Source organism: Leopardus geoffroyi, chromosome B1 (genome assembly GCF_018350155.1).
Source record: "Leopardus geoffroyi isolate Oge1 chromosome B1, O.geoffroyi_Oge1_pat1.0, whole genome shotgun sequence".
In the NCBI taxonomy this organism is placed as follows: domain Eukaryota; kingdom Metazoa; phylum Chordata; class Mammalia; order Carnivora; family Felidae; genus Leopardus; species Leopardus geoffroyi.
In genome coordinates this window covers 163,535,520-163,546,539 of record NC_059327.1, presented here as the reverse complement: position 1 = coordinate 163,546,539, position 11,020 = coordinate 163,535,520, and the positions used below count along the sequence as shown (strand labels likewise).

The 11,020-nt window shown below is 44.0% G+C and overlaps 1 protein-coding gene across 3 annotated transcripts in view; it reads right to left on the bottom strand.

The window, feature by feature from the left end:
• Positions 1-3,088: 3,088 nt before the first annotated feature.
• Positions 3,089-11,020, bottom strand: part of USP46 (ubiquitin specific peptidase 46) — a 62,085-nt gene continuing 54,153 nt past the window's right edge. For all 3 annotated transcript variants that reach the window (XM_045474081.1, XM_045474083.1, XM_045474082.1), the window contains 2 exons: positions 7,943-8,021; positions 3,089-6,906 (listed from right to left, as the gene is read on the bottom strand). In XM_045474081.1, the coding sequence (XP_045330037.1) occupies positions 6,805-6,906; positions 7,943-8,021 (181 nt within the window). In that variant the 3' untranslated portion in view covers positions 3,089-6,804. The remainder of the gene's footprint in view (positions 6,907-7,942; positions 8,022-11,020) is intronic.

Below are 11,020 nucleotides of genomic sequence, written 5' to 3'. Positions count from 1 at the left end.
TCACCCCTCCTTCTGTTCAAAGTCCAGATTGGCACAGAGGACCAACTTAGGTCGGCAGCTCATACTTATTTTTGTTCTCTGGGCTTTGGGGTTGCAGAGATGGAAAAATGAGCAGAAGCAACCTCTTTTCAGAGTTTTCCCAAACAATTTATTCTGGGGGTGGGGGTGAATGAGCCTTCATGCAGCTTTTATCACCCATTAAAAATATTTTCCGGTGTGCCTGGGTGGGTCAGTCTCGCGTCCGGCTCCACACTAACAGAGCGGAGCCAGCTTGGAATTCTCTCTCTCCAAATAAATAAATAAACTTAAAAAAAAAAAAAGATATTTTTCTACCCCTCAGCATGGGAAACAGGGAATTTTCACCTGGAAAAGAGCTCCTTAGTGAAGAGACTCAGCTTGCTACAGCAAGGATGAAGGCTCACTCTTAAATTGTGTGTTTATTTTCAGTTATCCCAGTACAGAATGTTCTCTCAGGTAAGGTGGATTAAAAGCCTCTTGAATACAAATACAGTTGAGTTGGATCTCAGGAGGACTTGGTTAAATACACAGAAATGGTGGCTTCAACTATTAAATTACATTGCCTCTTGCCAAGTCAAATCTACATGTTTTCTTCTCCAAGCTCCCTCCTGTGAGAAGGAGGAGGTAAAAACAAAATAAGAATTCAACCCACGACACAAGCGCCCAACCTTCTCGGAGTTTCTGTGGAATCCCACACTGCCTTAGTAGAACCTGTGCGCTCACTTGTGAAGATGCGTCCACGTTAACTTACAACGCGGATATGCGACGCCAGGGTCATCAATAAAAACTTTATCATGAATGATCATGTGGGGAATGAGCACAAAATTAGGAATCCTTTTTACAACATTTAATGTCGTTTCTGACTCTGGTGTCTCACAACCAAAATGGAGCTTTTCATTTGTTTGTAAGCTCCTACCTAATGTGCTTTGTTCAAAGCACTTGTAAAACAGAAGGAACTTGGGACGCGTGGGTGGCTCAGTTGGTTTAGCATCCAATTCTTGATGTCGGCTCATGTCATGATCTTGCAGTCATGGGATCGAGCCCCACGTTGGGCTCCACGCTGAACATGAAGCCCTGCTTGGAATTCTCTCTCCCTCGCTCTCTGTCCCTCCCCCGCTTGTGCTCCCTTGCTCTCAAGATAAATAAACATTAAAAAAATAATAAAACATAAAGGAACTCAAAAAAGGGAACACAGTTGATAAGTCAATAAAGTCATTAGTCGCATAGCTTAGAAACTCTCCTGCCCTGATCGGTTTTGCTAACTTCAGACAGGCTCCAATTATTTGGTAATAATGTAAAGGGATTGTTTATCTTATTCAAAAATCCTCTGTTAAGACTTTCAAAATTCTGGCTCTTTTGACATGAAATTAAGAGGCAAAACGCTCAAGTCCATTGCTACAACATAACAGATTTATACGCTGTTTTTAAAGATGTGCTGGGACACCTGGGTGGCTCAGTTGGTTGAGTGTCCAACTTTGGCTCAGGTCACGATCTCACGGCTCTTGAGTTCGGGCCCCGCCTCAGGCTCTGTGCTGACAGCTCAGAGCCTGGAGCCTGCTTCCGATTCTGTGTCTCCCTCTCTCTCTGCCCCTAGCCCACTCGCATTCTGTCTCTGTCTCTCCCAAAAATAAATAAACATTAAAAAAAAAAAAAAATTAAAGATGTGCTGTCCCTCCCTCGAAGGAGCAGGCAGAGAGGAACATGGGACTCCGAGAACGGGACCCAGGGGAGAGAGGAACCCGCCTGCCTTATCTAACTGGCCCCCTGCTCCTGGAGACCCAGGCCAAAAGCCAAACTGTGCTCAGTTGTGAATTCCTCTCACACACAGTACTTCCACAATTTAAATCTCTTTTCCACAAATCTTTTCTTTGAGGTTATGAGAAAGGAGATCCTCTGTTTCCTCCCTTTGTCCCCCAACTCCCAACACACCTGGCATGTTACAGGTGCTAGATGATGGCTTCATTAGAAATCTCTCCACTGGGGGCATCTCTAGGACAGGTCTAAGTGGGTTGGTTTTAGTACTATCCCACAATCAAAACCTTCCCTACTTAGCAGATATTATCTTCATGTAAATAGAAGGCAAAGGGAGACTTCTTTCTCTGTTAAAGGTGTTTTAGGTATCAAAATACAGAAATGGAGGATAAATGGAGAACACTCCTTATTCCCCAGGAACTGGGTTCCTCTGGCGGTGACAGGCCTATCCTACCGACCCCATTTAACAGTTGGCCAACACCAGGCCTAGAAAAGAAAAAGGCTTTCCCGAGGTCTTTCCTTCCTACAGCCTTCATGGAGGATACAGATGACTTTCCCACAAGCCTCTGTTGTTCCAGCTCGGTCACTCAGCTGACTTGACCTGAGAGAAGGGGGACAGAAGCTGAGAGACTTAATGGCACACTGTCCCACTCTTGGCCTGTGGGTTTGCATTTCTCATAATTGGGCCCAGACAGATGCATTCAGATGACAAGTTCCTGCCCACACATGGCCCCTTGAAGTGACTGGCTGGGGGCGGGGGCCTGGGGTGCGGTGGGGAAGCCTTGAGCTTTTTAACACAACCTTGAGTCTGGGGCTGGAAGCCACATACTGCCCCTACTCTGGCAGGCCAGTGTAGGCAGTGGTGTGCACCCCGCTGGGGTCCCTCCCACCTCAGCTTGGAAACCACCTAGAGGTCCGGGGCTGGCTGTCAATACAACAGGGCCAGGGCCACACTGCCCGCTCTTGCCTAGAAGCCAGAAGCCGGAAGCTACTTTCTTACTTAAGGAACGGATCTTTTATTGCCTAACTGGGAAAGGATGTGTTGATATGCAGAGTCCCAGCTACAGAATTCACTGTGATGCCTAATACACCGCCCCTAATTCTCCCCACCCCCTACCCATGGATACCCTCAATTTGCTATTCCCCAAATACAGGTTTCTGGATTACTTCTGTTGATCTTTTTTTACTCGGCGCAAGGGATGAGTTACCTCCAGAACCTTGACAGTAGCATTGCCTTTATACGTCACAATGACCAGAATGTTCTATACATTTCCACCGCTTCAAAATTACATTTGGAATGATTAGCCAGACATGAGACTTGCCAATAACTCACATTTTATAAAAAGGATTTTAAGTCCATGTGTGTAACATTACCAAGATATAATTCTCTAGGAAGGGAATTCCTATTTTATTTATTTATTTTTTTTGCAAACAATTTTAGAGGCAGGGTGTTAAACTGATTGAAATTTCACAAGATTGACATTATTGCTTAAAGTGCTTGACTTGGTTACAAAAAAAAAAAAAAAAGATTAAGGTACAGATCATTTTAAATAAAAACTAAACTTGTTTTCTTTAGCAACAAAATGAAATGAATGCCACACAAATACAGTAACTATTTTGGTTACAAAGAAATGGAAGCCAAAAATAAATTAATGTAATACTGGAAAACAGAAATTTAATTAGGCAGAAAAGTAGGAAATAATTTTCCCTGACCCATGCCATTTACATGAGTTAATCACAATAGTGCCGATAAATGCCTTGACCATATAAGAGCAAATGAGGGCAAAACATTTAGTGCACAATATTTTAATACACGTGAATATACAAAGTTGATCAAAATGCAATGTTTAAAGATAAAATCCATCTGTAATAAAGCTACACTCCAATATCTAAAATAAGCCCTAAGCTCCAGTTAGAACATAGTTCATTGTTAGGCATGCCCATGAAATTAAGCATATCCATGAAAATAAATGCATAGGGACCACTCCTGTCATTTTTTTTTTTTTTTTTCCCATTTCATCTGAAATCCAAAATATACCAGGCGGTAAAACCAAATATGACTGGCTTCCGAGTCAAACCAACACCCTCCTGCATTGTGTTCCTTGGCTCTCTGAGAACCAGTCCATTCGATGTTGCCTTGGAAGGAAAAATGCATCCACGTAACAGGACTGGATGTCAGCTCATTTTGCCAAAAAGTGACTTTTAAACAAATGCCTTTTTAGCAAACTGTACCATCATCTAGATGCTCAGCCAGTAAGTCACCAATAAAGCAAATACTCTTCTCTTCTCTAGGTGTAAAACACTGTAACTTATTTTAAAACCCTGCAGCAGTTAAAAGAAATACAGCAGGCCTACTCACTCCTGCCAGAAAAGGACCCACAAAAACCCTGCCATTTGAGGGAATATTGCTGAGCCTTTGTGCTATCGTTGACCTCAGAATGGTCTCACCTACCTCACACCATTCCCTGCCCTGCACGATGAACAAGGGTGAAAGAGAAAGTGTTTGCATGCTACTGTCTTTACATAAAGTGAAATGATTCTGGGGAAACGTAGCTGCCTAGTGTTTGTTCCATTTACTGAAGAGGAAAGAAATTACCAGATAGCTCGAAGTTTAAAAGCTGTGATGGAGTGTTGGTGGATAAGTGTGTTTTGGTCTTTCTCCAAGCTTCTTCTCCTGCATCACACAACCATTTTAATGCCTTCGCATTTTATCTTCCGTACTTGTTTTTATTCCTAAACTCTATCCACGAATTCAGAATTTTAACTGACTCTTTCAATTACTTCTGTTAAGTCACTGGGAAAAACTCTTCACACATACAGACCAAAAACAAAACAAAACAAAACAAAACATAACAAAACACCCCAAACCAAACCAAACAAAAAAATCCAAACAAACAAACAAAAACAGTAGTGAATCTGTGACTTAGCATTTAGATATTACCTCTGTAGGCTTCCAATTGAAACTTTCTTTCTCTAACAAATTAGCCTCAAGAGTCATTCCAAAGATAATTTTAATAGTTTTTCTTATGAACCAGCTCCAAATATATTAGATATGAACCATCATTTTTTTAAAAAAACTTTGCAACCTACAGTCAAATATATGGGTTATATATAGTACAAACAGTTCCTCGGATCAGTTGCCTTCAATTGCAAAGTGTCTCCTCTTAAAAACGGAATAAATACTCACCTTCCAGGTAAGTGATTACTGCATATGTTTCATGAGGAAAAAAAAAAAAAAAAGACAAAATATTTATAAATATGAATTTGCCTCTAAATAAGGCAAGGTATATTTTCATCACTTGTATAAAATAATGTGAAGATCACCCTGTTTTTGTCTTCTCCAGTGAAAAGTAAAACATTTCACTTCAAGCATGAACAAATGAAGTGTTGGCATGCTTATTTAAGTTCTGAGCAATAAACAGTTCAAGATATCTTAAAGACAAGAAACCCAGTTTTCATCTAGATAAAGTGCTATGCTCTTAATTGTTACAAAATGGCTGCTAACATTTCCAATTTCAATTTGAGTTCACATTATGCCAAACATTTGCATGTTCATTCGCTGATTTATTAGGTAACAAAATAGTATGTTCACAGTATCTTAGAAGTGTATGGAAGTCAACCAACTTCCCAAAGGAAGCCAAGATCTATGCCTCATAGTATTTGTAAGAATCCAAAAACCAGCTCAACAGCAAAACGCCAAATTGACCCTTTTAATAAAAGGTACCAATACTCAAGTGATCTAATAAATACATACATAACAAAAGTGAAAAAAGTCAAAGTAACTACAGTGAGATGAGGTTCTTCCAAAAAACGGTCTTGTCAAGCGTTCTAGGAGTCTGAGCCAAAGAAAAGTTGCCATTTTGTTCATTCCTCCGCCCACCCGCTCCCACTTCCTTTGACCCACCTTCACCCCCAGCTGACTCCAGTGGTCCCTCTAGGGAAGGTTTCTTATTAGTCCTGGGACTCGCCAGCGCCTCAGTCAACAGACTGAAATGTTAAAAGGTGAACAGCTGTACAATGCGGCCAATGGTGGTGACACTGCAGTGTCTGGGTCCTTCCTGACCGAGAAGGTGGTGGGTACTGACTGGCTAAGGAGAGCTGTGCCGGAAGCAGTCACCACGGTAGCTCAGCCCTGCGGCCACAGCCTGCAGAACACCAGCCGGCCCGGGCGGATGCCTTGGAAAGCTTAGCAGCGCCAGATAAAGGACAGATACAACTCACAGGACCTTACGGAAGTAGAGCATCACTAAAAACAAATGGCGTAGGGGTATCTTCCTGAAACGTGGTTTTGGTAGAAAGGTAAGAAAAGTTAAGTTTTCACTGTCCACAAAAGCGTCCTCCTCTGGGCTCTGCCTGCCCTGAGCTCCGTGCCTTCTTAGCCTCTGGGGTCCTAGCGGCGGCGGGCGGCGAGGGGAGCACAGCCCCAGGCAGGCGCTAGCCACCGTGAACAGCTTCTCTCCACCCTGTTCCACCTGGAGGATGATTTTAGTATTGAGGTTACTCACTTTTAAACGTTTTCACTTGCACAAACTTAAAGCTATAGCTGCAGCCCTAACAGGTGAACTTCTACCCGATTCTGTCCTTGCGTCAGAAAAGAGGCAGAGAAGCTACAAGTGGGTAGCAGTGCTTCCCGGGACAAGTTAAAGGAATGCATTGACATGAGATCCCGGAAGCCACTTGGGACGTTTAGCAGGGACCCAAAACAGACTGTAGACCTTCCCGTAGGAAATGTCACTCTAATTGAGCCAGACGTAGCCGGTGGCGTAGCGTTTCCCCAATCCTAAAATTAGCAACTGTTACTCATACAAATCTTACTACAATCTGATTGCAGTTAACTCTACCTCAGACTAAAATAAAACCACAAGTAGTGCTGCATGTAAAAAACCAAAGGGAGAGAAAGTCTAACCCAGCCAGACCATTACACTTGGCGTGGTACCACTGGCGGGGCCACTGGGGAGGAAAGTCTGCAGAGAAACCAGGGAATAGTGCCGTGAACAGTTCCCCCCATGTGAACTCGTCCCACAGTTCTTCAAGTTATTCTCTTGACTGATAGAATAAAATATATCCGGACTCTGAATTTTTTGATATATCTGACGTCAGGCCATAGAATTCTTCAATAGCTTGGGCATCTATTTTCTGCAATAAGAGAAAGAAAACAATACAACTGTTTAATGGGATGACTGAGAGAAGGGAAGAAAAACAAATGGAATGAACAAGAAGACTGAAGCAAACACTATTTGCTACAAAATCACAACTGGGAACTTTCGACAGCAAACAGCTAATTCCACAGACCTGGCAATGGGGCATGATTACATACATTGCAAATCCTGGAGGAGGGAGGCCAGCCTTCAAGCTATCGGCAAACATATGTGGGCATGCTTTGAAGCAGCCAGGACGCCCGTCTTTCAAATGGTAAACTGGGGGGTCTGGGGAATAACCTTAATTCTTGCAGGTCGTCAGACTTCATTCCCATTAGTGTCACCCTCTGAGCTAAAACGGACCTTGTCTGAGCGTGGAATTCTCTCCGGCTAGTATTCCTTTACAACAAAATCAATATATGGGAACACTTGAGTGTAATATAAAGATTTCCAGGTCCAACAGACTGAAAACATATTTTTAAATATCAATCCATACAAGAAGAATCTGGCATAATGAAAGAGTGCTTACAGAGCTTTTTATTAAGTTTATTATTGGGCTGTGTGCTGACAGCTCGGAGCCTGGAGCCTGGAGCCGGATTCTGTGTCTCCCTCTCCCTCTGCCCCTCCCCTGCTCGCACCCTGTCTCTCTCTCCAAAATAAATAAACATTAAAAAAAATTAAAAATTTAAAAAATGAAAATAAAGAGTTTATTATTTGGTCTGTAGTAGAGAGGGCTTTAGTCACAGTGGAAAATGAGACTTACATATGAATACAGTTTCAGGGGACAAAGAGATCCCACATCTATGGCTGATCAGTTAACAAGAACGCAGTTAACTCATTAGTCCCCAGTCACACCCCTTTCTCCCTTTCTATAGAGAATAAAGAACAGCAGAATTTAGTCTTGAGAGAAATGTAAATGGTTTTCAAGCCAGGTTATGGGAAAACAGGCCTATTTTAGGAAATGTCCGCACATACACGTTCCCCCAAATACAGTCTACACTGCAGCCCCATTATAGAGTAATCTGCATACCAACCTCTACAATGTCATCATCAAACAAAAGCCAGAAGCCATGACTCTTCACAATAGTAATATAATGCCCACGATTAGGACCACTGGAAAAGAACAAACACAAGTTATCAAGTTAACATTAACTTCTTTCAAAAACTAGGTACTTCTTTTTAGGCAGTGATCTACCTGAACAACCTCTCTCAGCAGGAGAATGGGTATAGGTCACGTCTATATCTACATTTATTTGGCCACAATTTATGGAGGAAGACCCACGTGGTGGTGCTGTGGTGAGCATAAAGGAATCTTCTGCAAAGATGCAAAAAAGTCAGGCTTCTAAAGACCCACGGTCCAGTGGGGAAAGCAGATATTCAAATTCAACAAATATAATTTAATAATTACCATACACCTAATATGTGCCAGACTCTCTTCTGGCCGTCAGACAAAAAAGCAGTGAAGAAAACAGTGTCCCCACTTTCTTGGGATGAGGGCTGGAGAGGTACTGAACAAACTAAAATAGATTTCAATGTATACTAAGTGTGATGAAGGGGCGCCTGGGTGCCTCAGTCAGTCTAGTGTCTGCCTCTTGATTTTGACTCAGGTCACCATCTCACAGTTCATGAGTTTGAGCCCCGCGTCGGGCTCTACACGGACAGTCAACACAGAGCCTGTCTGGGATTCTCTCCCTCCTTCTCTCTCTGCCCCTACCTCCTCCCTCTCGCTTGCTCTCTCTCAAAATAAATAAATAAACGTTTTAAAAAAAAAGTGCCATGAAACATAAAGCAGAGTAAAGCATGGTGAGTGACAGAGGGAAGTACTATTTGATACACAATGGTGACAGTCCTCTGCTAACACAAGATCTGAGCAGAAGGAACTTTCCCTGAGAGACGAGGTAGGAGAGACGAGGTGATGGTGACGAGCCATGTGACCATGTGATGGAAGTTTACAGCAGGTGCAAAGGTACTGGGCATGGCAGGGGTGGGGGGTGGGAGGGTTCCTGCGGGGTTCACTGAAGAGCCTGAGCTCTTCAGCGAGCCAGGGGGAGGGGAGGAAGGAGGCCACAGATGTGGGGCATGGGGTATCGTGGTTCGGATTTTGGACTCTGCGGTGAGTCAGTCAGGAAGACACTGGGGAACTCTGAGGAGTGGCATCATCTAAGTTTTAGAAATATGTTAAACTATAATATAGAATAACACGTGCTCAAAGGAAAAGGTATGTATCACACAATATGGGAAAAAGTGGAACTACACAGCTGTTACTATTAGTTAGATCTGCACGACTGAGAGAATTTAACCCTAAATCTAGAGTTCCGTTTTGTTTTTTCAGTGTACCACTAAAGTTCAAAAGCCAAATTTGCCTTTGTTTTCTGTTGTTTTTTTTTTTTAATTTTTTTAAGTAACCTCTGTACCCAATGTGGGGCTTGACTCACAACCCAAAGACCAAGAGTCACATGCTGTACTGACTGAACCAGCCAGGTGACCCTGTCCACTTTCTTTAAATACAAGACGAGCCACGCGAACTGTTCCTGCCTTTCTCCGACGCCATCCAGCCACTCTCTCCCCTCCCTGGGCTCTGGACCCCTGGTTTCCCGTTCTTCACACGGCAGGCCTCTGCCCTTCAGACACTCTGTCCGAAATGATCCTCTTCCGATGTGGGCCTTCCTGGCTCATTTTAGCCCTTAGGCCTCAGCCCCGATGTCACCTTGGTAGCTTCGCTTCACCAGTCCCCATCCCTGAAGAGGAACCTTCAACTGCTCTCTCTCAGCGCCCTGTTCATTCCTCATAGCGTTCCTCAAACTCGAAGTCATCTCCCAGTGCTTTTGTTTTGGTGCTGACAGGCGGTGTGCTTACTTGCTAATTATCTATCTTTCTCGCCAGAGGCTCAGCCTCATGAGAACAGGGCCCGTGGATCTTCACCACTGCTGTACCTTTGGACTCTGCTACGAACCCAAGAAACAAGGGTTCAAAGAATAACTGCGGGCGAAATCAGAGAATGAGACCGCACCAGCTGCATCCATGGGCCAGGAGGTCCTGGCGTGGATGAGGGAACGCTCAGCTCCCCAGCCTCGGAGATCCCCAGCATCCACGGCCCAGAGCCACCTGATCCCCATGTGCAAGGCCAGCCCTGCTCTGTGTAGGAGGACAGTCCTGTCTCTGGTGGGGAAGAATTTAATGAATGCTAGTTAGTAGCACGTGTGACTCGGCACCAGTTGGCCCTTGCTGCCAGGGCCGCTCTGACCTTGAGCCCTCATTACAGAAAGTCACTATTCTGCAACCCAACCTCACTTGCCCTCCAGGTCCCCTATAGGGGTCGCTGCCTTAGCCTCACCAATGCTCTAGGGATTAGTCATCACCCACAGAGATCCGTACTGAAAACGTGTATATACTTCTGAGCACCTTCTGTCTCCCCATCACCTGCCCACATCAGCCCACTGCCCACCTCGGCCACAATGCCCTCCAGGTACCAGGCTCTGCCAGCCCTAAGACCTTCCAGTTCCTGCCACGAGGTCCCACCCAGCATTCACAGCTAGTTTCCAGATCACGAGCCTTGTGTGTTTTTTAGAAAAATGACTGGTGGAATTCCTCTTCAGGAAAACCACAGAGCTGGCTTATAACTGACCAAAACACAGAACACTGGGAATGTAAGAAAGGATCCTGTGACTTCGAGTCCGCTCTGCATGGGACAAATAAGGTGCTTCAGAGGCAAAGCATCCGCCGCCGTGCAGGGGGAAAAGGAAATCAGTCTACTCCTCTGTGTGGAACCATGCATCCTCTTGTTATGGTCTGTGCACCAAAATCCAATCCAGGCAGATGGAGAAGAAAATAATCCTGTTCAGTGACACACCCCTACGTAAAACCCAGAAGGGCAGGGGAACGACAGAACACAAATCTCTTCCAGCTGAGCAAAGGATAACAAACAGGTGTATTTTCAGTGGACTTTCCCATGCTTGTATCTATAGCTATGGAAGAAAAAAATATCTGCTCAAAGGACTTTCAGCAAAACACTTTTCTTCTCCATATCTAGGAGCCTTCTCTCTTACTCTCTTTTTTCTGGTTGGGGAAGGGCTAAAAACTGCATGAAGAATATCTTGAAGAGTACATTTTGG